The 27,937-nt window shown below is 37.3% G+C and overlaps 1 protein-coding gene across 4 annotated transcripts; it reads left to right on the top strand.

Annotated features, from left to right (window-relative positions):
• On the top strand, nucleotides 1–27,643 carry Gpr180 (G protein-coupled receptor 180). 4 transcript variants are annotated; one of them, XM_090341966.1, is made up of 9 exons: nucleotides 1–194; nucleotides 3,146–3,304; nucleotides 7,893–8,093; nucleotides 16,217–16,397; nucleotides 16,541–16,590; nucleotides 20,619–20,776; nucleotides 22,378–22,569; nucleotides 24,387–24,464; nucleotides 25,587–27,643. In XM_090341966.1, the coding sequence occupies exons 1-9, from the start codon at nucleotides 50–52 to the stop codon at nucleotides 25,743–25,745; spliced, it is 1,323 nt and encodes a 440-aa protein (XP_090198092.1). In that variant the 5' UTR covers nucleotides 1–49; the 3' UTR covers nucleotides 25,746–27,643. The 4 variants fall into 4 exon arrangements, with proteins under 4 accessions (XP_090198092.1, XP_090198095.1, XP_090198094.1 ...); XM_090341969.1 differs by lacking the exon at nucleotides 1–194 and adding an exon at nucleotides 446–1,182; XM_090341968.1 differs by lacking the exon at nucleotides 1–194 and adding an exon at nucleotides 446–1,214.
• Nucleotides 27,644–27,937: the final 294 nt, after the last annotated feature.

The following is a 27,937-nucleotide window of genomic DNA, read 5'->3' as shown; positions in this document are numbered from 1 at the left end:
GGGGCTGAGGGCCCGCAGGCGGTTGGGAGCCCGGTGCGGGTGCGTGGTGATGGGGGGACTGCGGCTGCTGGCAGTGGCCCTCACGTGCTGCTGGTGGCCGCAGGGCAGCCATGGTAAAACCCTGCGAGGCAGTTTCAGCAGCGCCGCCGCTCGAGACGCTCAGGGCCAGAGCATCGGCCACTTCGAGTTCCACGGTAGGTCGGGGGAGGGGGGGCGGGGAGCGAGATGGAGGCTCGCGGGTGCTGCCTTGGAGCCGGCCCCGAGGGCCTCTCCTCCCTACTCCACCCCCGGGAAGCCGAGGCTCGCGACGCCCGGCCCCTCCCCGCCACGTCGGCCCGGCCCGCCGCCGCGCCACCTCCCCCCTCCCCCCCGTCCCCTCCACCGAGATTTCCCGCGTCGCCGCTTCCCGGAACCGCGGGGTGCCTGCTGTGATTCCCCCCCCCCCCCCCGCACACACACACACCACGAACCCCACCCCATCGAGCCGGGCCGCCGCCTCGCTCCTTTCCTCACCCCAAGGCCGCTTGCCATGTCCCCAGCCCTGTCCGCACCTTTCCAGATCCTCCCCCCCCCACCCCCGGGAGCGACGACCCCCTCCAGCCGACCCCCGACCCGGGCCAGACGGCACACACCGAGGCTCGCAGATGGCCTGCTCCCCCCACCGGCGACCCCCCGGAAGCGGAGCGTCGGGGTCACTGCCGATAGTGCCCGGAGAACCAGTGCACCAGGAAGACCTAGAATTACATGGATGGCGATGCGTGTCCTGGTAGTCTTTCTTTTAGGGCCTGCCCGCCAGCCGACTTGATTGTTCACCTTCAGTGCCCCTCAAGAATCAGTTCTTTTCAGTGAAGGAACGTACAGTTCACGCTAACGTTCGCTTCATTTCCACCCTCTTGGCCCACTCTGGTTTTGACCGCTCTGATGACGTCCACTCGTAATTCCCCGTCATGAAGTTAGGATCTTAATTTGTATCTTACCTTTCACGAAAAAGGTGCAACCGTCGAGCTCAGCCTAGAGACCTGGGGCAAGATTCTTAGGGAAAAAAATAATAGAAGCGAGAAGCTGTTTTGATATGGAGAACACATTTGAAGCCCTGGAAAAAAATACAGACTTGATGGTATAAAGGGAGAAAACCCTGATTTGAAGAGGAAACAAAACTGAAAACTGAAATTGTTACGCCATGTAAGAAGTGCAACCAGTTTCCAAAATCTAAGGTGCCTAAATGAAGAACAGGTGCTTTAAAAAGTTTGGTTATTGGTACTTTTTGTCAGATTTTCAGTATTTCAGTTTTTCAATCAACTGATTGTAACAATACTTGGAATTTGGCGACAGTGGTAGTTAGGATAATTAAATGGCACAATCTGGAAAGTGTGTGTGACTGTGTTCTTAGTGATCACCATCATTCAGATAACCCTGGTACTCATAATGGTTTCTTTGTAATCACAGGGGAGAAACGTGTAGGAAGTCTAGATTTCTCAGAACAGATATGGGATAAGGTGTTCAAATATATTTTCCACATTTCATGTAATTTATATATATATTATAAAGTACACAACAGCATGCATATATATTACCAATTTTCCATGAATTCCAACTGTAATTAAAATTATATATTTTATTGATACTATTATAATTTATACTGAAATAAGTATAAGTAGTGTGATTTAAGGTGCAAATGGACTTTATAACCACTTTTAAGACTTGATATCATTACTGGGTGGCCAGTGCCTGTAATCCAGCTACTCAGGAGGCTGAGATTGGAGGATTACAGTTTGAAGCCAGCCTGGGCAAGAAAGTCTATGAGAGTCAGTCTTATCTCCAGTTAAGCACCAAAAAGCTGGAAGTGGAGCTGTTTCTTAAATGGTAGAATGCCATCCTTGAGTGAAGAAGCTAAGGGAAAGTGCCCTAGCTCTGAGTGCAATCCTCAGGTCTGGTGCATGTATGCACACAAAATCAAGTGGAAATTCTTTATGTATATTACACATTTAAATTCATGTAAAATATTTAATCAGAACAAAATTTCTAGTAACAAAAGTTCTTTTTTTTAAACCCAAGGGAATGGAATCTTAAAATGAGAAACAGTCTCCTGCTTAACCTCTTCTCATCCAGAGTCCCCTGCCCTAAAGACAACTGCTTCTTGTAAATTTCCTCTGTCCTAACTACAGTTGGTTATGTACAACCAGGTGCATTCTCTATTAGTCACTTAATGTTCTGAAAATTCTCTTGAAAGGTCACAGATACAGAATTTTATTTCCAAGTGTAAAATGCATACCCCTTCAGACCCATTTATTTAAATTTTCTTATTTATGGCTATTTTTACATTAAAATATAATTAAACATGAATACCCGGACCACTTTTTGGTTAGGAAAAGGCGCTTAGACAAAAATCTGTGTTGACAATGATCAAATATAAATATATGGCAATGATTGTAAAATGAGTCAATTCTATTAAACATCCAAATACACCAAATGTTGCTTTATATTCACTGAAATATGATCAATTAAATTATAAAGTTTCACCTCTTTTTTTTTAAGCTGGGTGAGTTCCTTTTAAGAAAAAAATATATCCTTGGGGCTGGGAGTTTAGCCTAGTGATTGGTAAAGTGCTTGCCTAGTATGCACAAAGACCTGGGTTTGATTCCTGGGTACCACATACATAGGAAAAGCCAGAAGTGGGTCTGTGGCTCAAGTAGTAGAGCTCTAGCCTTGAGAAAAGCCTGAGGATGGTGTTCAGGCCCTGAGTTCAAGTCCTAGGACTGCCTAAATATATATATATATATATATATATGTACACACACACACACACTATATATATATGTATATACATCCTTTACATAGTTGTACAAGCAGGTTTCAATTCAACACTATCCGTTTTGAGTACAACACTTCTTGATCAGTGTCATCCTTTTTATCATTCCCCCCCCCCATGTGTCCTCTCAAGTTACCTAGCTCCATTTTCATCTATGTGCAATGAATATTATGACTACAGGTTAATTTCAAAGTGATGTTCTTTCATTGTGATTTTCCTTGTTAAGATTTAAACTGGATTTAAAATACCCATTTCAAGTAGAGATGTTTTATTACTCTATCACCTCAGTTCACAATTAGACCATCTCTTGTTGATAATTTCCATTTTAATGTCAAGGTGACCATGCTCTTCTGTGTGTCCGAATCAACAACATGGCAGTAGCTGTTGCAAAAGAAGCTAAACTCTACCTGTTCCAAGCACAGGAATGGCTGAAGCTGCAGGAGAGCAGTCTTCGCTATGGTTGTAGTGAAAAATTATCCAAAGCACAGTTGGCAAGTGAGTATAACTTCTTGGATTGTTAGATACAACTTTTTTCTCTTAATGTTGAACAATACAGTATGTACATAAATACTAAAATGTTTTATGACCCTAAACCTCGAAGTGTAACACTTTGACTAATATGTTTTGTTGTTTGCTTTTGATCCTTCTTGGGGCTGGAACTCAGGGCCTGGGCACTGTCTTCTGAGCTTTTATGCTCAAGGCAAATGTTCTATCACTTTGAGCCACAGCCACATCCCCTGATTCCAGGTTTCTGGTGGGTAAATGGAGATTTGCAGATTTTCTTGCCTGGACTGGCTTTGAACCTCAATCCTTAACCTCCGCACTAGCTAGGATTATAGGCATGAGCCACTAGTACCCAGCTGGCTAATAGGTTTTAAGCTGAATATTAAACAAACCAATCTTTTTCATGTTCAAAAGATGAATCTTTTCCTGCTTTATCATTCAAGCAACACCTAGATAATTTTATTTATTTATTTTGCCAGTTGTGGGGCTTGAATTCAGTGCCTAAGCACTGTCCTTGGACTTTTTTTTTTTCTCAAGGATAGAGCAATACCACAGTACCACTTCCATCTTTTTTCTATGTATGTGGTACCGAGGAATCGAATCTGGGTCTTTGTGCATGCTAGGCAAGCATCTACCACTAGGCCAAGCTCCCAGCTCCAACACCCAGGTAATTTATAAAGGAATCCTTTCCTTCACTTAATCTCTATAGTTTGCATAGTTCGTGCTAATATACCATATATTTTGGTGTGGTTTTAGGTTATTGAGTGAATAATAACATTTATTGGTTGCATATAACTTTACAGCACTGAGCTAAACACTGAACATTTATTCAGTTAGTCACACATTTAGCCCAAGTGATACTTTTTTTTTTTTTTAACAACATACCATTGGTTTCATAGAACACAAGACTTAGTTGTCGGGACAAAAAAAAAAAAATGTCAGTTTGTGATGTACCAACAGCGCATCAGTTGTAAACCCCAGGGTTTGCTTTCAGAGAGGCTCATCTTTATCCTAAACTAGTGGCTGGGGTGCTCACTCACATCCACCTTTTATCATGTATCAGATATTAACCATTCTAAGTGAGTGGAGTGAAGTATGTGTTACAGTTTGCCCATTTTATTCCTAGAAGTTAACTGGTTATAAGACTCATGAGTTTGGTGCATCCTCATGAGAAAAAATTATAAGAACTCTCCCCCTTCTCTCACTGTCATTCAGACTCATTTACATGTAAGAATGTGATGGGCTCTTCCATGAGCCTAGTTAAGTTCAACACTCCCACTTCCTTTTTGTTTCTTTTTTTCTTTTAGAGGTACTGAGGATTGAGCCCAAGGTTTTCATCTTTTTCATTATTTTCCCTCTTTCCTATTCTTTCAGTGCGGGGCCATTGTTTGGAACTATGAAATGGAAAATAATCAGGAAACAGGAACTTTACAAGAATAAAGATTCTTTTGTTAAATTTGGGGACCTGAAACAAATTAAGCACTGATTGTGTATATTTTTTCATCAATTATTTTTCCAGTAACAATACTGTAACTTATAACTAGTGTAACTATATACTAGTACTACATACTTACAAATTATTTTTTATAGCAAGTGTTCTTCCTGGATATTATATGGCTTTTAAGAACTAACAGCTTTCACCTTTAGTAATGAACTCATTAAGTGTACCCAACTTCTATGCAGAACATTACTGCTGCTCTGCACTATTCAAGATGAGATTTGAAATATAGTGTTGATCGCCACTGGACTCTTCTGAGTTAATGTTTAAGAAGTTATTTTCCATCTTTCTTTGTTTTCTGATGTTAACGCAATTTTTTCCTTTTTCTTTCTTTGGTAGTGCTGGGTATTGAAACCAGAGCCTTGTTCATGTTAAGCAAAGTGGTCTAATGGTCTTTAATCTCAGTCAAGATTACAGGTGTGCACACCACCATGCTTGGAAAATATATTCTAAGCAGAAAACTCTTTTGTCTGTTTTTAAAAATCACTGCACTAGTCAGGTGCGGTGGCTCATGCTTGTAATCCTAACTACTGAGGAGGCTAAGATCTGAGGATTGTGATTCAAAGCCAACCTGGACACTAAAGAACAGCAGACTAATCACTAGAAAAGAGGAAGTGTCACTGTGGCTCCAGGGGTAGGGCAGTAGCCTGGAGCTGAAGAGCTCAGGGACAGTTCCCAGGCCCAGAGTTCAAGCCCCATAACAAAAAAAACCAAAAATACTGCACTTGTATATGCTTCTGTCTAAAACTTAATATAAATGAAGTTGAGAGTAATTTGTTGAGAGATTATAGGAATTAAATATAACCTTATATATAAAACTCTTAATGCTATCTTTTTATATGTTTTTATATATTTTAAAAATCACCTAAGTATATTATCTTTCTGTATTTTTTATTTTCATTGTATTCTTTTTTATAACATATTTTTATAATATAAGTGGGTGATTATCCACTCGATATTACTTTCTGTAATTCATGTTGTATTAATATTTGAGGCACTAATTACACCAGCATAGAATATTGCATGTTCTGTTGTAGTCTTTTGTCTCTGAAACAATAGCATACAGTTTTGTAAAGAGGCTCATTTCCCAGGCTTGCTGAAAAAAAATCACAGCAAGACAGAAGCCAAAGGCTAGTATTATTTTATGAAGCATATTTCTGTTTCTCTTTGATGTATATCCATATAATTTAAAATGAAATGTCAAAAACTATAGTGGGGAAGATATAATGTTGAATTTTTGTATTGTCTTATCTAAGGGAATAAATGAACAATAAAATAGCAACATGAAAGAGCTTTTTTAATGAGGTCAGGATTATCTAATTGCAAGTCCCATAGTTAAACAGTCTTATTTCTGGGCCCTTTATTGATTGTATACATTAAGCTCTTATTAGAACTCTTCAAATATTTAAAGGAACAAGATTTTAGCTATATTTTTTCAGAAACTATATAGTTTAAAAGCGTAGCTTAAATGAGCTATTTAAAATAGCAAAATGGACTGTATTACAATAGCCCCAAGAAGCAGTACTGTGGTATTGTTAATAAATTCCTTGCTCAGTAAACTAATGATGAATGAAATTCACAATTGTATAGTCCAAGTACTCAAAATTTGAACCTTATAGAGCCATATCTCATTCATAAAGATGATATATATATTAAATATATATATATAATTTTCTCCCAACTTTCTATTAGGAAAAATGTTCAGCATATAAAAAAGTTGAAAGTATAGTACGATTAACATCTGCATATCTTCTGGTTAGATTCAGTAATATTTTGTTACATTTATTTTTAATAGCACCATATGAAAGTAAGTTTTAGATACTCTAATTTGCTCTTCCATTCTTAGTATGCATTACCAAAGAGTAAGGACACATTTATTTATTACCATGGTATCATTGTTACACCAATGAAAATTAATAATTTTAGATTTTTCTAAAATCTAATCCATATGCAAAAGTACCTTAAGAATGTCTTTGGTTTATTAACCACAGATGAGAAAATAATTCAGGCTAATTTTAAGTATAGTGTACTTTGAAGCAGGTTTGGTGGTACAAACATGCAACCCTAACTATGTAGGAGGCGTAGGTAAGAGGATTGTGGTCTGGTAGTCCTGGAAAAATGTACAAAGTCTATCTGAAAATATAAAGCAAAACAGCTGCAGGTATGGCTTAAATGGTAGAGAGCCTGCCTAGAAATTGTAATACTCTTGAGAATACTTTGTATAGGGCCAGGAGTTTGCCTTGAATACTTTGTCTAGAATTATATGCGTTACATAAGATTTTCATGTACTCTTCATTTGCTCTTGAGAGCTCTTTGCTAGGCAGAACAGATACCTCAATTAACTATTGAAGGAATGTTTAGAGAGATTATAGTTTATATGAGTGGTAAAGTCAAAGCAGCTACCTACCTGTATTATCTCATTAGCACCTTGGTTGGTGTCTCTGAGGTCTGATCAGTTTTAGATTTATGCTGATCTTAGTTAAAAAGGTGCCACTGGCATTTTGAAGGGGCTGCAGATCTCTGTACATGCCATTACATGAGTTTCAGGGAGCCCCCACCCCCTTCACACACATATTATCATAGTTGTATAAGAGCAAAATTGTCCCCTCGGATGCTCAAATGCACTCAATGGGATTATCTTAAATTGAGAATCACTGGGTAATATCATACTAGATGGCTCATATATGCTCTAGGTTTTTCTTTCATGAGTACAGAAAGTGGGTGTTATTCATGTAAAATCTGTGCAAGGTCACATAGGTCAAAACAGGAAGTCTGGACAGAAATAAAGCCAAGAAATACAGACCTGTAAGAACCTAAGATCTGCCCTTTCTGTGTTCTGCTTTGTATGGAAGTATTGTGTTTATTATTTTTCCCCATTTTATTTTTTTAAATAGTGGATTTCTTTGACTAAAATGCATCATTCTAATCTGTTTGGCATTTTCCTTGCCTTGTTCCAATACTACACAGGGTCTGAGGCAAAAGATGGGGAGGGGACTCTAACCCCAAGTGATTAAATGCCTGAAACAATGCATACATCCCAGGGCTTTGCTTTGAAAGGTACTGTTTTCTTTCTCTTTAAAGTGACAGTGAACCAGACTGAGCATAACCTGACAGTGTCCCAGATTCTGTATCCACAAACCTGGCACGTGTTTTATGCAGACAAGTATACCTGCAAAGATGAGGAGGAAAATTCTCAGGAAGAAGATATCTCCTTTGAAATGATGTTACTAAATCCAGATGCTGAAGGAAATCCTTTTGATCATTTTAGTGCTAGAGAATCTGGTAAGAATTTGTATTGTAATTATCCAGGCCCTGGGTATGTAGCTCTGTGATAGAGTGCTTGCCTAACATGTACAAGGCATTACTTTCTATCTCAGGTGCCACAAAGAAAAAAGAAAAAGCTCAAGGTGGGAGGAGAGAGAGAGAGAAATATCTTCATATTGTGTTTTTACGATATTAGACATTAAAATCAAACTATATGTTTAAAGGTGGAAGCTATGATATTAAGTTAAAAAAGCAGAACATTTTATATTGTATAACTTCAAGTATATTAAAGTGCAGAGAATAAAACAAGTCTACAGCTACAGTTTGCATAGTTGGTATAGAATTACCATTAGTTTTTTTTTCCACACAGTCTAGTTTATAAAGAAAAATGTTAATAAATTGAGTGATTAAGTCAGACTAGAAACTATTTTATATGGCTGTCACTAGGTTGTTTTAATAGATTTGGAGATTGCCTTTATTGATGCTTACTTAGGAACTATTAAGTCTTTATGTTTCTTGAATTCACATTTCCTCCTATAAGACTTCTAATCAATTTTAGGTAACTTTGTCCTGTCCTAGCGAAGTGAGATTCTTCACCCAACAGAAGTGACTTTTTGCTGTCTGACTTATTTGTTATAGAGTTTAGCAGATTTGTTAGTTGATGATTAAGGATCTTTGTATACCATCTGCAAAGAAAAGTGTTTGGTGTTGACTTCTTTGTGAGTTTATTGTCCATTTAAAAAAATTTGCCTACCCTGGGCCAGGAGTTTGGCCTAGTGGTAGAGTGCTTGCCTAGCATGTATGAAGATCCAGGTTCAGTTCCTTTGCACCACATACACAGAAAAAAAGCTGAAAGTGGTACTGTGGCTCTAGGGTAGAGCTCTAGCCTTGAGAGAAGTCCAACGACAGTGCTCAGGCCCTGAGTTCAAGCCCCACAACTAGCAAAAAAAAAAAAAAAAAAAAAATTGCCTGGAGGAAATTCCTTTGGATTTCATTGGCCAAAAAGGGAGAAAGGTAGAAGGTAGGTCGAGGGTGAGTGAGCCACAGTAGAGTAAAACAATTCTTTAGGTCAAAGTGGAAGGTTGACACAGCTAGAAAAGTAAGTCAAAGAACATATGTAAGAGGCAATAGGTCATAGCTTTGAACGATAGGGGTGCTAAGTGTTTGGCAATAGTTTTGAAAGTTCATTCTGCAAAGGAAATAGCATAGGATAGACCACTTACGCTGTTCAGAAAGCAGATGAACTTCAGTTTTACATTTTACTAGTTAACACCTTGGATCACTGTAGATTATTCGTGGAAGTTAATTTAACCCTGCAGTTTGCTTTTATCTTTATAAAAGATTTTGAGGGTTGGGAGCATAGCCTAGTGGTAGAATGCTTGCCTAGGATGCACGAAGCCCTTCCAGAAAAAGCTGGAAGTGATGCTGTGGCTCAAGCAGCAGAGTGCTAGCCTTGAGCAAAAAGTGTCCAAGGACAATGCCCAGGTTCTGAGTTCAAGCCCCAGGACTGGCACAAGAGAAAAAAAAAAAGATCTTGACATTTGTTCCGGTTCTCTATTTTGCAGTGACATTAGGGAAACTCTGGTCCCCCAATAGCATTGAATCCATGCTTGAACTAATTATATTTAATGTCTCTTTTAACTAGAAGACTTCATTTTTTCATGACCCATTTTTAGCACTGGTTAGGGCTCAGCAGATAGTGATGCTCTGCTGCCATCACTGGCTATGCAATCTCTTTTGCCCCAGTGGAACTACATCTACTCACCCCTTCCCCTTCTGCCTTCCAGGCAGTGGACCTTCAACTCAAGTGATTGTTTTAGTTATTGTGTAGATTCACAAAGCTCTTATGGATCAACCTGTAGTCCTTTCTTTATCTAAGTTCTCACTTCTGGGCTCTTCCTCATTCCTAATTTAGCATCAACTTTTTAATTTTATTTATTTATTTATTTAGTGCTAGTCCTAGGGCTTGAGCCCAGGGCCTCAGCACTGTTCTTGGGCTTTCTCAAGGCTAGAGCTCTACCACTTGAGCCACAGCACCATTTCTGTTTTTTTCTACGTATGTGGTACAGAGGAATCAAACCTGGGTCTTCGTGCATGGAGGCAAGCACTCTACCACTAGGGCAAACTCGCTGCCCGTTTTAGCTTCAACTTTGAGCTCACACCGTAAATGATGGCAGTTCTTCCCAGTGCTGTGCTTGGACCGCTAAGTGTCAGTCATACTCATCCTACCTGTCCTGAAGTTCACCTGTATCCTCTAGTCTTTTCCTTAACATCCTGAGTTATGACGGCCTTTCTGTAGAATGTGCACCAACCATTCTGATTTGATTCTTGTTTCTCAACTCTGTTCTGCCTACTTTGCCTGACTTTGTCACTGATTGTGACTTAATGCTTACTCTGATATCTAAAAGCTGTCTTTCTTATTCAAAATGGGAAAAGTAACATTAGTCATGTCACTGACAACTTTTAAACAGAAACCTTGCTGTGATAGGTATTTTAATTAAGCACAAGGTTTTGTGTAGAACTTATCTACAAATGATTATTTATAAATGCCAGAAGCTTTGTGCATCACTTTTATAACAATTTGAAAAAAATTAAAGAAGAAACACAATGAAAAAAAATGGTAGAAGTGTCCCCCAAAGGATCTGAACTTGTGTTTTGCCTAGTGTAATTCTTACAGATCATAGATCATTTTATTGATTAAAATGTTTATAAGCCATTGAAGTCTAAATTGGTCATTCTCAACCCATCACTGCATATGTTTCTAGAGTTTTCTTTTTTGAAACAGCCCAGATGTCCATCGCCAGAGGCTCAGATTTGTTTTTGAGTAGAGCCAGACACTGAGCGCTCTGAAGTAGTTTCTAGTAGAACCACTGATCTGATAATCTACATTTCTAATTGTTTTGGTGATACATTGGTTTTAAAGTACAGAGGGAATCTTTCTAGTGGTAACTTCAGGTATGAGATATGTTTCCAGGGAATAATCTCCAATTCATTTTAGAAATTTGCTTATTATCTGCTCTGAGTAAGAAATATTGATTTGCTATGCTTTTTACCAAGAATTGACTATTACTGTATATCTGTTGGCATTACAATAACCTGCTGTAGATAGCTGCAATTCATGTTCCACATTTAGGTAAATGTTAGAATTTTGTTTTGTTTTAAATTTATTTTATTTATTTATTTATTTATTTATTTATTTATTTATTTATTGCCAGTTCTGGGCTTGTGCTCAGGGCCTGAGCACTGTCCTTGGACTTTCTCAAGGCTAGAGCTCTACCACTTGAGCCTCAACACCACTTCCGGCTTTTTTTTCTATGTATGTGGTAACGAGGAATTGAACCCGGGACTTTGTGCATGCTAGATAAGCACTCTACCACTAGGCCAAACTCCCGCCCCCTAAATTAATTATTTTAAATGAATATTGACTAAACTTTGGTTAATCCTCTATTTTACAGTATGTCTAATTTTACAAAGCAAACTAAAACAAGTTTTATGCCACTTGATAAAGTTTGAAATAGGAACATAATGCTTTAAAGGTAGAACAAAGTGGTGCTGTGGCTCAAGTGGTAGAGCACTAGCCTTGAGCTGAAAAGCTCAGGGACGTGTCCTAGCCCAGAGGTCAAGCCCCATGACCAACTAAAAATAAATAACTAACTAAAAAACAAAGTAGAGCAAAATGAGGCTGCTTTTTAAAAATATGCTAATCCTTTGCCATATCTGCCATCACATTGTTTTCAAGATTCCAGCAAATATGTTCATGCTTTTCTGTTTTCCATGTTTTTCTTCCTTTTCCAAACAAAAAGCCGGTTGTGCTTTCCATTTAGCACTTGTCACATGTTGTGATGTTTTGGCTTTCTAGTAAGGGAAAACCCTAGTACAAAGTATCTTAATCCAAAGCTTCTCCAGACTGCATGTTCAGCATCTCTCTGCCTAATTATCCTCTGTTGGACAGCCCATCTAGGTAATGATAAAATTCAATGTCTCTTTTTAATAGAAAGGAAAAATTCCCCATCATGCGTCATTGACCACAGTGGGATCATATTCCCTTACTAGACAGCATCATCAGAGAAATGTAAGTTATCAGAAAGAAGAAAACTCTGTCTAAAAGGTGAAATCTGCCTCTTGTCAGCAGATATTGGGATTTCTGGTTTGGAGACATTCAAGGGCAGTTTGGGACTGATTCAGCCAGGAGTGAGGATGTGCGGGAATGTCTGCTCCATGACCAAGGACTCCTCCCCCTTTTTCTCATCCTCTTTGCTCTTCCCTCATTTAGCCAGGGCTGGAGTTCCATACAGAAGCCACCTTACTTAATTTTCTCCCTACTTAAAGTTGTGAGTTTTTTCCTTTAACCTGGCCTTCAATCTACACATTTTCCTTATAGGTGTTCACAACCCACTACAGATTTATTTAAAATTCTTTTTCTTCTTGAGGGTTTATTAACTTAAGACTTAGTATCCATTAGATTTTAATTTCAGTTCAGAAGTACTTGCTTATAAAAGCCGGTAGCAGAACAAAAGTAAAATTGATGATTGAAGAGGCTAAAACAGGGAGACGTTTTTCCTTTTTTCTTTTGTTTTTTTAGACACGATTTATTTTTTCGCAAAAACCCTAATAACAGCATTTTATCTTTAAAGGACAGGTTCAGGATAAGAATACTTTATCTGAAACTAAGTGAGCAAAGTGCAGACAAATGTCTAGCTTAGTTCATTTAATAAATTATTTCATTAAAATAATTTTCTTAGTTATAATGTTAGTATTGTATTGGAAATACATTTCACATTGAGTAGTCTTAAATTTTGCTGGTGGCCTTCCTCCTATATTATTTCATTTCTCACCAAAATGTCAGGATTTTCATGATGGATTTGTAACCCAATAAGGTCTGAAACTATCCTCTAATAAATATTCCATAAAAAGAGGACAGGCAGAGTATAGCCTAGTAATAGTGTGCTCGCCTAACATGCGTGAAGCTCTGGGTTCGATTCCTCAGTACTCAGAAAAGGCCGGAAGTGGTGTTATGTCTCAAGTGGCAGAGCACTAGCCTTGAGCAAAATTCTGTCCAAGGACAGTGCTCAGGTCCTGAGTTCAAGCCCTGGGACTGGCAAAATAAATAAATGTTCTATAAAGCATTATAAATAATTAAAATTTGTGCTTTATTTACTTTAAATACAAAGAAGGAAGGATAAAAATTAATATTGAAAACAATAACATTAGCTATTTTATTCATCTATAGCTGTTATACTATGGTTAGCATTTGCATTTTTTATCTTGTCCTAATATTATTCAAGGTAAGGTTTTCAGTCCCATATTTCTAAATATCTGTTTAGGTAAGGAGTTTAAAAAAATAAAAAGATTCTTGGGCTGGGAATGTGGCTTAGTAGAGTGCTTGCCTACCATGCATGAAGCCCTGGGTTCAGTACCACATAAACAGAAAAAAACGGAAGTGACACTGTGGCTCAACTTGTAGAGTGCTAGCCTTGAGCAAAAGAAACTCAGGGACAGTGCTTGGGCCCTGAGTTCAAGCCACAGACTGGCACAAAAAAGAAAAGATTCTCTTCCTGTTTTTTCGTCTTGCAAAAGTCTCACCATACCTTTTACTTATTGTCATTAATATAGATAGAGCAGGGGAGACACCCAGTGGCTACACTTCTTGATGGTTTTTTTTTTCCCTCTCAGATGATAATGGGAAAAAAAAAGTTGAAATAAACATTTATTGACAGATTTTCCTCTGATACATGTTTTCTAAAATTATTTTCCAGATAATGGAAGATTCCCTTTCCTGCCCATTCTTTGAAGTTCATCCCAAGTGGGAAATTGAAATAGGCTCAGTATTCACAACTGGAATGGGACAGTTGAACTTGAGACTGTTCATCTCCATATGAATAGAGATGGAGGATACCTTTGTTTATGTACAGATGAACAGAGATGGAGGATACCTCCGTGTCTCCTCATTGTAGTGTTAGAATGTAAATAGCCCTAGAATTAGAGAGTATCTTCAACATAATCTTTACAATTGGCCCTCTACATCAATGGATTCCCCAGCCACAGATCAAAAATATTTATAAAGAAGTTGTAGCTAAACTAAAAACATACATTTATTAGACAGTGCAGTGCAACACCTATTTACATTAACATTGTTTTAAGTGCTAAATAATCAGAGATGATTTAGAGTTTGGTGGAGGATATGAGACAGTAATATACAAACACTATGTTTTTTGTTTGTTTTTTTGTGCAGTCATGGGGCTTGAACTCAGCCTCCAAGTGCTTTCCCTGAGCTTTTCAGCTTAAGTCTACCACCCTACCCCTGGGACTGGGCATTGACCCTAAGCTCTTCAGCTCCAGGCTACGGCCCTACCCAGGAGCCAAGCCCCACTTCCCATCTTCTAGAGGTTAATTGGAGATGGGAGTCTCCAATTGCAGACTGGCTTTGAATCTTGATCCTGAGATCTCAGCCTCCAGAGTAGGTAGGATTACAGGCATGAGCCACTGCACCTGGCAACATTGTTTTTTGGTTTTGTGGGGGGGTTTGTTTTTGTTTTGCCAGTTCTAAGCTTGAGCTCAGAGCCTGAGCACTGTCCTTGGACTTTCTCAAGGCCAGAGCTCTACCACTTGAGCCTCAGCACCACTTCTGGCTTTTTTCTATGTATCTGGTACCAAGGAATCGAACTTAGGTCTCCTTGCATGCTAGACAAGCACTCTACCACTAGGCGAAAGTCCCGCCCCCCCTTTTTTTAATTAAAGAATTTATTAACATTGATTTTTACATTATATTTCAAATGACATGTTAAACAAGTATTCAAAAAGGGAATCTCTATACCAGCCCCTTTTTTAAGGGATTTGAGCACCCTTAGATGTTGGTTTCTGGGAAGGGTCCTGAAACAGACCCCTTTTAGATACTAAGAGATAAATGTTGGCCATAAAGTATCAAAGGCAAATAAGAAAAATTTTCTGAAATTTCTCAAAAATAAAAACCTCAAAAGATTCAAGTAACGTGAAGGTTGCATAAAGACTATTAGAGAAGCTATTGGCAGGAACCAGAAGTTGCTATGACTAATAACATTCTTAATAATAATAATCCTGTATGTTTTTATTTTGTTATCTTTGCCAACCAACTCCCTTTGCTCATACTTTCTGCTCACTCAAAACTTTCATTAGAACCTAGTTTGACTTTTCTGCCACATCTTCCACCCTTTCAGCTTCTTGGCTGACTGGATGTTTTATAATTTTAATTATCAAGAGATAATATGATTTACCCGGCTTTTATCTTTGATTTACTTGTATTGGGTGCCATTTATTTTGTGTCGTCATTGTAGTCAGCTATGGAAAGGAGTCACTTGATCACCATAGGATTCCCTTTTCAGTAAGCGTTATAAAAAGTTTATCTCAGGAAGCGGTCTGGGGCATGATAGTTGTTTTACAATGTTCTCCCTGGACATGCAAGGCAGTGGAACATTTCAGAGGTGTGATTCTCACATGGAGGCTCTCCTAGAATCACACTAGGACTTACTAGAACAGATCTCTGGGCTCCACTCTCAGTTGCTGCCTCAGATCTGAGGTGGAACATTTCTCAAGCTCTCTGATACTGCTGCTGGCTCAGGGACCATGCTTTGAGAGGAATTGTCAAAGTCAACTATTGTTGACTGAATAAATTTATTTTTAAATTTCTTATAAAAGAAGTTTTCTTTGAGTAAGGATAAGCAATATAAATATATGCTGAAGTCATTGTTTTTGTTTGTTATTTTCAAGCTAAATTCATTTTATGATGAGTCTTTGGGCTTTGACTACTATGTTGGGATATATATATATATATATACACACATGTGTGCATGCATACATATACATATGTATGTGTATATATATAGCTACATATCTGCCTCTACAGTTAAGACTTTGTCCCCAATCATATCTTAATGATTTCCATTTGTTTCCCTCCAATTTTAAGCTAAGTTCTAGCTGGGTATTCCAGCATTCAGAAAGCAGAGACAGAAGGAGCAGGCCAGCGAGGCTGTATATAGAGTTCCATAAAAAAAAAAAAAAAAAGAATGAATTAAAGAGTTCTAGAAATATATTAACAAGATTTGAAAGCATCCGGCACTATACTGGTTTTGTTTAACTGAAACCAACTCCCTTTCTTCTCTTCACAGGGTTACATGAGTTCTTTTTCCTCCTAGTCCTAGTGTACTTTGTGATTGCTTGCGTTTATGCTCAGTCATTGTGGCAGGCTATTAAGAAAGGAGGGCCCATGCACATGATTTTAAAGGTTCTGACAACTGCATTGCTGTTACAAGCTGGTTCAGCTTTAGCTAATTACATTCATTTCTCCAGGTAACTCAAAACCACTAAAACTGTGTTCATCATTACATCTAATTAATCCTAATTAGTCCACCAAAATTATGCTTGCTTTGATTATGAGCAGTGTTTTTTCACCATGTAATTTACACTTACTACTCTCCTTTTCAATTTTTCAGGTACTCCAGAGATGGAATAGGGATGCCATTTATGGGAAGTTTGGCAGAATGTGAGTATCTTCCTGAGCATTATTTAAGCAGATTATTTTTAAAGATAAACTTGCCATTTATTTACTTGTTTTTCTTTTTAAAACTTAAGTCTTGGTCTGAGGTTGTAGCTACATGGCAGAGTGCTTGCTCAGCATGCATGTGATCTTGAATTTGATCTTCAGCAATATACAAATAAAGTAAATTATTTTTATTCTAGTATAATTTTTCTGTCAAGACTGGTTAGAATTCAATTAGACTGTCCTATTTAGTGTCTTTTTGATAACAGGTAGTAGACATAGCTCTTCATTGTTTTCAAAATGTACTTTATATATATCCTCAATATATATAATATATATCCTTTATGTATATTTATTTATTCTCAATAAAAAGTAAGAATGTGTATTCCTACTTGAATGTTTATTCAGTCAGCTGTTGAGTTGTAGTGTTGGACCCAGAATCAAGTTTTCTAATCCAAAATTGAAGTTTTTTTCCTTATATAATTCCATTTTCTGTTACATGTCTGTTTCTGACCAGGCTTATGTACACTTATAATTAAGCTGACCTTGTAGCTTCATTCTTGGTTTATAAAGACACTCTTACAAACATATTTATAAAAGGTTCTGTAATCATGACTTTTGTGTGTGGGGGAGGAGGGGGTCTTAGGACTTGAACTTGGCCTGGGTGCTGTCCCTGAGCTGTTCAGCTCAAGGCTACTGTCCTACCCTTGAGCCAAGCCCCACTTCCCATTTTCTAGAGGTTAATTGGAGATAAGAGTCTCAGGTACTTTTGTTCTCTGGGCTGGCTTTGAATCTTTATCCTCAATCTCAGCCTCAGAGTAGCTAAGATTACAGGCAAGAACCACTTTGCCCCAGCAATCTAGACATTTCTAAAGAGTAACAAACGGGCTTCTTGAAATCTTTAAGATTTCCTTCTCTCTCTTTTTTTTGGGGGGGGGGAGGCAGTCATGGGGCTTGGACTCTTGGGCCTGGGCACTGTCCCTGAGCTCTTCAGCTCAAAGCTAATGTCTTACCCCTAGGCCTGGGCTTTGGCCCTGATCTCTTCAGCTCTAGGCTATCACCCTACCCCTGGAGCCACAGCCCCATTTCTCCTTTTCTAGAGATTAATTGGAGATAAGAGGCTCTCAGTCTTTAGTACCCAGCTGGCTTTGAAACTGGATCCTCAGATCTCAGCCTCCTGAGTAGCTAGGATTATAGGTGTGAGCCAGTTCACCCAGCTTGTTTGTTTTTTTGTTGTTGTTGTTGTTTTGTTTTGTTTTTAAATACCTTTTGAATATGAAACTCCTATAGGATTTGCTTTTCCTTCCATTTCTGTATTTCTCTTCCAATTCATCCTTTAGTGAGCTATCCTGTGACAATTGTCATTTGTCATTTTAAGACTCACTGAACCAGAACTTGCTACCTATTCTAAAATTCAGAAGCCTCAGGAAATTCTTGTTTTCCTTATGAAGAGCATGTGTATAATTCATCTCTTGTTCAAAAGCAAGTACTTAATCCTTTCTGAACATTGTCTATAGTCCTGATTCCTCTCCTCTCCTCTCCTCCCCTCCCTTCCTCTCCCCTCCCCTCTCCTCCCTTCCCTTCCTCTCTCCTCCCCTCTCTTCCCCTCTTCTTTCCTCTCCCCTCTCCTCCTCTCCCCTTCCACTCTCCTCTGCGTTCTTCCCTTTCCCTTTTTTTCTCTTCACCCCTCCTCTTTCCCCTTCCTTTTTCTTTACATCACTTCTCTTTCTCTTTCCCTTTCATTTTTTCTTTTCTTTTTCTTTCTTTTTATTTGGCTATCTCTTTTTGACATTCAATAGACTCGTAACATGCTATCTGGATAGATCCTTAGAAATAATTTTGCTTATGCATTTAGATGAAGAAATTGACATCTTAAATAGGCAAAGCCCCCAGAGCCAGTAACAAAGCTATTGCTTTAGCAAGGCCTGTTGAATATTTATGAGTGTCTGCTGTGGATTAAAACCATGCTTTTAGCTGTCTAGAAGTTTCAGTAAAAGTTAAAAAAAAATTTTTTTTTGCCATTTGTTTCTTGTTATTTGTTCATTTGTTTTGTGAGGCTGGGGGATCAAACCCAGAGCCTTGTACATGCTAAATACTTTATCACTAAGTTCATCTCCAGCTTGGGTTTTTGAGGCTGGGTCTCACTGTGTAGTTTAATAGCTTTGCCTGATCTGGAAGTTGATAATTTTCTGCCTCTGCCCCTCCCTCTTCCTCCGAATGCTGAGATTTGCAGGCATGCCCCACAGTGCCTAGTGCAAACGTTTTCCCATTGTTATTAACTGCAATAAGTTGATACTGCTAATTTTTACTCGTTCCCACAAGACTCAGTTGAGAGATTAAAATTTAAGAGAGTTGTACATGATCTGTGTATTTGATCTGCAGTTATTTTTCAACAATAAATACCTATCCACTTATATTATGTGGACCTCTCCATTAATTTCTATGTAGAGGAGTAAGCTATCAAAGTAGAGGAGTTTTCCTAGGGTTTTTTTTTTTTTTACTCCATAGCAGATTATCCAGAAACATCCATTCAGCCAATTAAAAAAAAAAATCTTGCTAGCTAAACAAGTATTGGGAAAATATTAATAGAATTGTCTCATAGTCATTTAATAATCTGATGACAAAAATATCCTTGATCTGACAGGCCATAACATTTTTTTATCATTCAGATATAGTGATCATTCCTTATTGGAATTTACTTGCACAGATAAATAAACATAAGTGTAGAGTGGCCAATTTTAGTTTGGATGATTATGACTCTATAGACATAATGTTTTATTGCATAGATTTATATGTATCTATGACATACAAACCCTCAGCTTAATTTAATTATGCTCTAAAATCTAAGTGCCAGTGATTATAGATAGAGATTCCCTTCTTGAATACTTTTTTGTTAAACATGTCATTTGAAATATGTGAAAATCAATGTTAATAAATTCTTCAATAAAAAAAGTGTAATAGTGTTTTAGCTTGCAGCATTAAAATACCACCATTATATGCTTGATGGTTTTTCTCTTTTTGTAAAGAAAATACTATATAAAAGAAATAGTAAACATGTAAGTTATGGGTGACAATGTGTTAAATTGCAGTCACCAGGTTTATTTCAAAATATGCCGTGATAAAAAAAATGTTGGTACCTTTCCATCAATAACTCGTGGTTTATAAGGTAAATATGGATGGAACTTGAAGTATTTAAAGGTTTTTATTTACTTGTAGTGCTGATGGACAGTTTTGTGTTATGTTCTTTTCAAAGCATTAGGCTTCTCCTGCAGTACAGGTGATGGCCACCTGGTGGCACATCATGCTAATTCATGGAGCCTTTCAGTTGTCTGGGTCTCCCATAGTGAGAAAAACATACTTGTATAATACAGGGGCTGTGTACCTCACTCTCATATTGTTGCTCATTAATAGTTTTACTCTGTACCTTTCATATTATAATTCACCCAAAAAGATATGGTTTTCCATATTACAGAATATATATTTAAAATATTTCTTTTAATAAGATATACTATCTAAGAAAAAATTAGAATAATGAAAATTTTATAATCCAGCTAATAGATACAATGTATACTAGTATACATATAATAGTGTTTTCCACTGTTGTAGATTTTTATAAGCAGTTACAACTTTTATAGACCATTTTCAATTTTTAGATATTTTTTGGGCAAATCATGGGGCTTGAACTTTGCCTAGGTGCTGTCCCTGAACTCTTCAGCTCAAGGCTACCACCCTACCCTTGAGCCAAACCCCATTTCCCATTATCTAGAGGTTAGTTGGAGATAAGAGTCTCAGGTCCTTTTGTGCCTGGCCTGTCTTTGAACCTTGATCCTCAGATCCCAGCCTCCTGAGTAGCTAGGATTACAGGTATGAGCCACTGTGCCCAGATGAATTTTTAGAATTATTGTATGGGGCTATCTTCTCATTGAAAATGCCTTTTTGCGGCCAAAAAAAATGGTATCATATCAATACAAAAAGCACAAATTCCAAATGTTGCAAAACCTTGGTTGATTTTGCTTTTGCTTTTCTTCTAGTTTTTGACATTGCTTCTCAAATCCAGATGTTATACCTACTTCTGAGTCTGTGCATGGGCTGGACAATAGTCAGAATGAAGAAGTCCCAGAGCAGGCCTCTGCAGTGGGACTCTACCCCAGCGTCCACAGGCATTGCAGTGTTCATTGTGGTCACACAGGTGAGTGTTGGCACTCGATCTTTCTGCATCATAACACTGAGAAATGTCAACCTAAACATTGCGTACTTCAGAACTGGGATCCATGAGGAATTTGTGTTGTTCTAAAATGTGACTTTTAAAAATGATGGGTCAAATAACCTATTAATATTCTGGGTGCTAACAGAGCTTGCAAAACGTAATTGTAACTTACTTGAATTGAAGCCTTTTACCCGCTCTTTTATGCATCCTACTTTTACGATAACTTTCTCCCATTTTTTCCATCACATGGAAAGTACTCAGCATTGAATAAGGGAATCAGTAAACTTGCCAGTGATTTTTAGAAGTGGCTGCTTCATGCCTGAAAGCATTTAAGTGATGTCTGAGATTAATTAAAAATGAAATGTAATGAAGAAAAGTGGGATATTGTTTCTGGAAACAAATGTAAAAAGCAGATCTGGTCTTTTAGGAACATCTCTATACTTCTTTTTTGCTTTCCTCTATAATGGCAGCACTGATATTATTCAAAGGTGTCCTATGTGCAATTGATTTATAAAATTCAGGAAAAAGAAAAGTATAAACATATTTAAACTAAGTTTATGACAAGCATTAACTATAAATAATAATGAAATATGCACTTAACTCTAAATAGGACATTACACGTTTTAATGCATTAAATGAATTGGAGAGTTTATTAATGAAAGGTGGGGCTTATGCTTCATTCATCCCTTTACCTAGCATTTCTTAAGTGCAGTAGGTGCAGAATGCAGTAGGAATATTGAATTTACAATATTGGTTTGAGAAAGACACTGTAACACAGAAGTAATAGTTAAAACAGATAGTGCCAGGAATTGGATTAGAGCTGATTTAAATAAGGGCAAAGTTCTAATCAACTTAGGGTTTTGATCTAGGGCTTAACAAGACTATGGTTAATATCAGACTAAATTTTCATTTTCCAGCTCTTTTAAAATTTCAGTTTTCTTTGCCAATTAGGTATAATTTTAATTCATTATCATAGACATATACAAACAGAATTAAAATTGACACTTGAGCTTAAGTAATCATTTAAGACAACTACATTAAACAAGTCCTGACCTTCAGAAGCAGCCAGACAATACTGAGACAGGCAGCCAACAACACATAAAGGCATACGTGTATTAGACAAGAGGCCATCATTGAATCTTTATAGTAGTAGTTTCATTTACTGTGTTTCACTGGATAAAAAAAACCTTCTCTGGGCCGGGAGTGTGGCCTAGTGGTAAAGTACTTGCCTAGCATGCCCAAAGCCTAGGGTTCAATTCCTCAGAACCGCATGCACAGAAAGAGCCAGAAGTGGCACTGAGGCTCAAGGCACTAACCTTGAGAAAGCCCAAGGACAGTGCCCAGGCCCTGAGTTCAAGCCCCAAGACTGGGGGGAAAAATCCCTCTTCTCTAATCCAAGGTTACTAAGACTGCCTGTATTTTGTTAATTAATGTTCTTTTTAATCTGAACAATCTCAGTACCTCCCTAGGAATGTTTACAGAAAGTTTAACGGGATATTTATAAATGAATTGAACAAAGTACTTTAGTGGAAATAGGTGTCACACACACACACACGTATAATTTTTTTTCTCTTTTTCTGCAGAGCATTTTGCTCCTTTGGGAGCAGTTTGAAGATACCAGTCATCACAGCTCTCATTCCCATCACAACATAGCTGGGATCCTGCTAATCATTTTAAGACTTTGCCTCGCATTCTCACTGGGCTGTGGACTCTATCAGATCATCACTGTGGAAAGAAGCACACTCAAAAGACAGTTCTACATCACATTTGCCAAAGTATGAGCTGGGATAAAAAGGGACTTTTTCTAACGCTCAGCTTTGCACTCGTTTCTATGGGAAGTTAATAAATGACTGCCTGCCAACTTGTATTGCCTTTCACTATGAGCCAAGCACTACATTGGGCCTGCTATGTGCTTTACTCAATCTCCACTGTGTCTAGATGATGTGGGCATTCCTAGCCCCATCTCACAGAACCCATGCAGTAGTATTGCTCTGAATTCTGCAGTAGTTAGTTTTGCCCCCATCACAGTTTCTTTATAAATGATAATTTTACATTTTTTTCTGTGGCAGGAGAATTTGTTTTGATAAATTAGGATAGAATTTGCGGTTCTCCAAAGTTGTTAATTGAGTGAAAACCATTAACTGTGAGAGTTACAAGGTGTTTTATATAACAATTTGAAGAGCTATCCTTCTGCCTGATCATCCATATGAGGTCATAGCCACTGCATACTCCTTTTTGTGTCCTCATATCCAAGAAATCCAAGCACAAATCTAATTCTTTCCATACATTTTTAGTTAAAGAAAAGAGTTCATCCTGGCAACCTACCTCAGATCTGATCTCCTGTCAGCTTAGCCTGGTTCACAAAGCCTCTAAGCTTCCAAGGGACCTGGGTAAGAGGGTCAGAGTTCTGCCTTATTCCTCATGTCAGGCTTTGCAAGGTGGCTGTCCCAGCCCTGGAACATACCTGTACTTCGGAGCACCAGTGACCAAGAAATTGCCATTAGTTCTCAAGTTTTCACAAAGACAGTAGTGCTTACTGTTTGTTAAAATGAAAATATATGAGATGTTTAGGGTTTCCTCATTTTTTCCATCTTCCTTGAACTTTAAAAAAAATGCATTTTTATTTTGTATAAAGTTAAACATGAAAAAGTATTCAGAGTAGCAAGAAGTGTTGCTTGATACTTTTCCATCTACTCAGTAATCATCACTTCCTCATATAATCACTGCTGAGCCCCTAATAGCTGTTAGTTATTACTGCTGAGAGCACATATCCCTAGGTATATCTTTCTCCATTTCTTTTTGTTGTTGTTTTCCTGCCAGTCATGGGCCTGAACTCAAGACCTGGGAACTGTTCTTAGGCTTTTGTGCTCAAGGTTGGCATTCTACCATTTGAGGAACAGCTCCACTTCAGGCTTTGGGGTGAAGATAAGAGTCTCACCAACTTTCTGCCTTGGCTAGCTTTAAATTGCAATCCTCAGATCTCAGCATCCTGAGTAGCTATGATTACAGGCCTGAATCACCAGGGCCCAGCTTCCATTTTATTCAAGTAATATGCTATATATATATTTTTACCTCTAAACCTTCAGTATAGCCCAAGTACCATGGTAGCTACTATTAAATAACTTATTTGCTTCAAATTTAATTTTGGAAGAAAGAATATGTTGCCACCAATCTCAATGAAAAATTTAAAAGCCCTCTCTTCATTACTGCTCTGACAACTAACAGTTGGTTGGATTTTGTGTTTGTGTACTTTTATAGCACTTATGAATTGCATTTTCTTTCTTTACAGAAATAGTATACATTTATATCATGCTTTTCTCTATTATTAATTTGCCACTTATAGTAATATGTTGTAGAATATTAAAATACATATCTGTAGCAGATTTACAAATGAAAATATTCCAAGAAACACTTATTTGATTAGAAATAAAGTATGAATGTCAATGCAACAGAAAATTTATATTTATACTTAATATTTTATGGCCAGTTGAGGCCATCCAAGATCTCAATAGGCTAATAATGTAATTCATTTTAATCTTGTCTATTCTGAAGATAAAGATGCAGCTGAACTTTTTTGATGTATTTATTTCAGGGCTGCATCTTGTGGTTTCTGTGCCACCCAGTTCTTGCGTTCATTTCTGTCATTTTTAATGACTACCAAAGAGATAAGGTGAGTAATACATATAAAGTTTTTTTTTTATAGAAATAGTTTTGTTCTTAAAATACTAAACCTGGAGGGACATGTTTGTCTATTTAAGCATTTCGTGAGTTCTCTAAAACAAAATATTAAATTAGTACAGCATAAAAATTAGTGAAGTTATAAAAATAGAAAAGAACTTCAGAGTGATAGAAATAGCTTTCCTTCTTTCAGCTTATTTCAGATCTAGTGTTTTACAAATTACAAAATCAATACTTTGTTAAGAAAATATGATGCAAGTTGTTTGCTACACATTGGTAAAAACCAAGATGGATTTATAAGAATCAGTTGTTGCTTTAGTGATAGGAGTTTGCTGAATTTTGATGGTCAGCCTAGCTTTTTAGGTGAATGACTCCACCTTTAAAAGTGGAGTTCTGCCAAGAGACCTTTATAAGCAATGCAGTATGTGCTTGAAAGCACAAATGTTGGTTGAGCCTGAAGTGTTTTCAAAGGGCAAATAAATAGGAAGATAACTACAGAAATAGAAAAGTGACCTGAGAATTGTTGAAAGGACTTTTAGAATACTCTAACATTTGGCTAGGAACTTGCTTTATTTGTGTTAAAATAGCCAGGAACATAATTTTTCTTAATATTTATTAAAACTTGGGTTTGTGATATGGACATCCTAAGGCAAGAATCATTTAGCAAGTCGTGTTTTGTGTAATTTATATCAATAAACTGGGTCATCTATAACTTAGAGACAGTATACTCTTGAACAATTAGAGTTCTGAACATAAGTGGTATTTTCCTGTTGAAATATTTGATAAAAAGGTGGCTTGGGATGTGGCTTAGTGGTAGAGTGCTGGCCTAGCATGTGGGAAGCCCAGCCTCAATTCCTCAGTATCACATTCACAGAAAAAGGCAGAAGTGGCATGTCAAGTGGTATATGTTAGGGACAGTGCCCAGGTCCTGAGTTCAAGCCCCAGGACCTACAAAAAAAGAAGAAAATTTTGATAAAAATGAACCCATGTTGGAGATGAAGGATAAGTACTGGACATAAGAAACTTACGGGTTCTTGATAAATTGAATATAGTTTCTTGGTTCTGTAGTGAAAGCATTCCCTTTGTTTTTTGTTGTTGTTTGCTTATTTTTCAGGTTATTATCATAGGTGTAATCCTTTGCCAGTCTGTTTCCATGGTCATTCTCTACAGACTCTTCCTGTCCCACAGTCTGTACTGGGAAGTTTCCTCGCTTTCATCAGTAACACTGCCGCTGACCATATCATCTGCTCACAGAAGCCGCCCTCATTTCTGATACTTGATCTTCGTTGAAAGTAAAAGTGACTGGACACAAGAGTGCAATATGGATCAGATAGTGATTCTTCATTTAGTATGAAACAGTGAACAGTGAAAGCATGTTATTTATACAGCTGCATTTAAGCAGTATCAAAACTCAGAAAGTGGAATGTTTTGAAATTTATTTAAACAATAAACTTTGCAGAAAGAGTGCTGTTATAAGGTGGTTGAAGCAATTTCTGTATAGAACTAAATATGAAAAAGATAATGATATTTTCCTAAGCTATTCAGCACTGACAATGCCTCATATCAATCGCTAACTCAGGTTTGATGGTCTTATAAACAGTATTCAGTTAAATGATTACTGGTTTATACATTTCTAAACTAGTTCAGTTATAGAATCAGTATAGTATATTGAATTTTAAAAACTTGTTTTATGCTTTAAAGAAAGCACATTCCACATTAGTTTAAAGGAATTGAAAATGAAATTACTTCAGAAATAAAAGTAAAATATGTTCACAGTTAAATGAATATGCTTTTGTTTATTCATGGATTTTAGCTTGATTAGCAAAGGATGTTTCACAATTTAGACACATGCATTTGTAAAGACAAAGGATTTTAAAATCTGAGCACTTAGGCGAAGGGACAACAGGTTTATCTGTTTAAAAAGAAGGAAAAGTACTATGTGATAATTGTGCTAAAATTTTAATCCTGATATAATTTATTTCTCTTACATTGAATCCCCAATCATAATTAAGCCATATACACAGATTAAATTAACAGAAGCATTTCACATAAATGTTGGTTTCAGTCATCAACTACCCATGAATTCCTGCCCAAGGATACTTAATCAGGATTAAATTTTCTATGAATAATTGAAAAACAAAATACTCACTGGATTTGTTATAATCTGTGTTGGCACTGGATTCTAAGTAGTTGCCATCTTGAATCCTTTGTAATGAAGCCATATTGGTGTGTGTGTGTGTGTGTGTGTGTATGTCTGTCTGTCTGTCTGTCTGTCTGTCTGTCTATGTGTGTTGCCCCCAGATTGAATAGTTAAAAAATATCAAGTGCCTGAGTAAAGAATTACTATATGGTTGTCAATATTTGCTGTATAAAATGAGTATTCCGATTAATAATTACTGATTGGAAATTATTCTGTGGTTGTCAAGTTGTTTAGGCCTTTTTATTTTTACCTGTGGCTATTTAAAACACATTATTTTTTAAAGCAATAAATGGTGCAATGATTTGGTAATTAAACTTTTCAATTAAATAGTTAATGTAACGCAACTTAAAAGTAACTATGGCTTTGTCTTTGTTTTTTCCATATACATAGTCTCATTGGAAATTAAGCGTTCTCCTTGTTAAAGACAGAGTATGTATATTTGTGACTAGCCAAAAGATAAAGGAATGAAGGTCAGCTTCCTGATTAAATCTCTAATCATCTCTAAAAGTTATTTGCGTAGCATTCAGGAAGTGAGAGCTATGAGTTAAGACTAGAAAAGTTTGAGGTGTGTTTTACTTTACAGGATCCACTAAGTGCTCATCATCTTTTTTTTTTTTTTTTTTGGCTGTGTCTCACTTAATAGACCAATTAATGTCTATCTTTTGTTTTTCAATGTCTGTCCAACTGACATAACAGTGAAAAAAAAAGTGAAACCTTGGGTTGAGGTGGTAGCTTAGTGGTAGAGTGCTTTCCTAACTTGCATGAAGTTCTGCATTCTATTCTTCAGTACCACATAAACAGACAAAGCCACAAGTGGCTCTGTGGCTCAATTGGTAGAATGCTAGGCTATCTTGAGCAGATGAAACAGGGACAGTGTCCAGGCCCTGAGTTCAAGTCCCAGGATTGGCAAACAAAGCCTGAAGTCTTTTCGTAAATTTTGTAAATTTTAGCAATAGGAAGAAAATGATCTTTATGTTGATATTATTATATATATTTTTTTGCCAGTCCTGGGGTTTAAAATCAGGATCTGAGTACTGTCCTTGGATACTTTTTTGCTCAAGGCTACTTTTTTGCTCAAGGCTAGCACTCTGCCACTTGAGCCACAGTGCCACGTCCAGCTTTTCCTCTGTATGTGGTTCTGAGGACACTACACTAAGCTACGCTCCTGGTCTCTCTTTATGTTATTTTACACAAAGAACCTAGTAACTAGTAACTATGATAAATACATATAAGCATATATGAACATTTATTATGCATGCATTTAT

This window comes from Megascapheus bottae, chromosome 11, assembly GCF_031878675.1.
Source record: "Megascapheus bottae isolate mThoBot1 chromosome 11, mThoBot2.hap1, whole genome shotgun sequence".
Taxonomy (NCBI): domain Eukaryota; kingdom Metazoa; phylum Chordata; class Mammalia; order Rodentia; family Geomyidae; genus Megascapheus; species Megascapheus bottae.
The sequence above is the reverse complement of the archived record's forward strand: the minus strand, read 5'-3'. Positions and strand labels throughout refer to the sequence as shown.

What these genes read in the sequence shown, in the direction of transcription:
- Gpr180 (XM_090341966.1), top strand. Translation starts at nt 50, where the DNA reads ATGGGGGGACTGCGGCTGCTGGCAGTGGCCCTCACGTGCTGCTGGTGG. An exon ending in AATTACATTCATTTCTCCAG is followed by an intron (nt 16,398 to 16,540) that starts GTAACTCAAAAC and finishes TCAATTTTTCAG; the next exon opens with GTACTCCAGAGATGGAATAG. An exon ending in TATGGGAAGTTTGGCAGAAT is followed by an intron (nt 16,591 to 20,618) that starts GTGAGTATCTTC and finishes CTTTTCTTCTAG; the next exon opens with TTTTTGACATTGCTTCTCAA.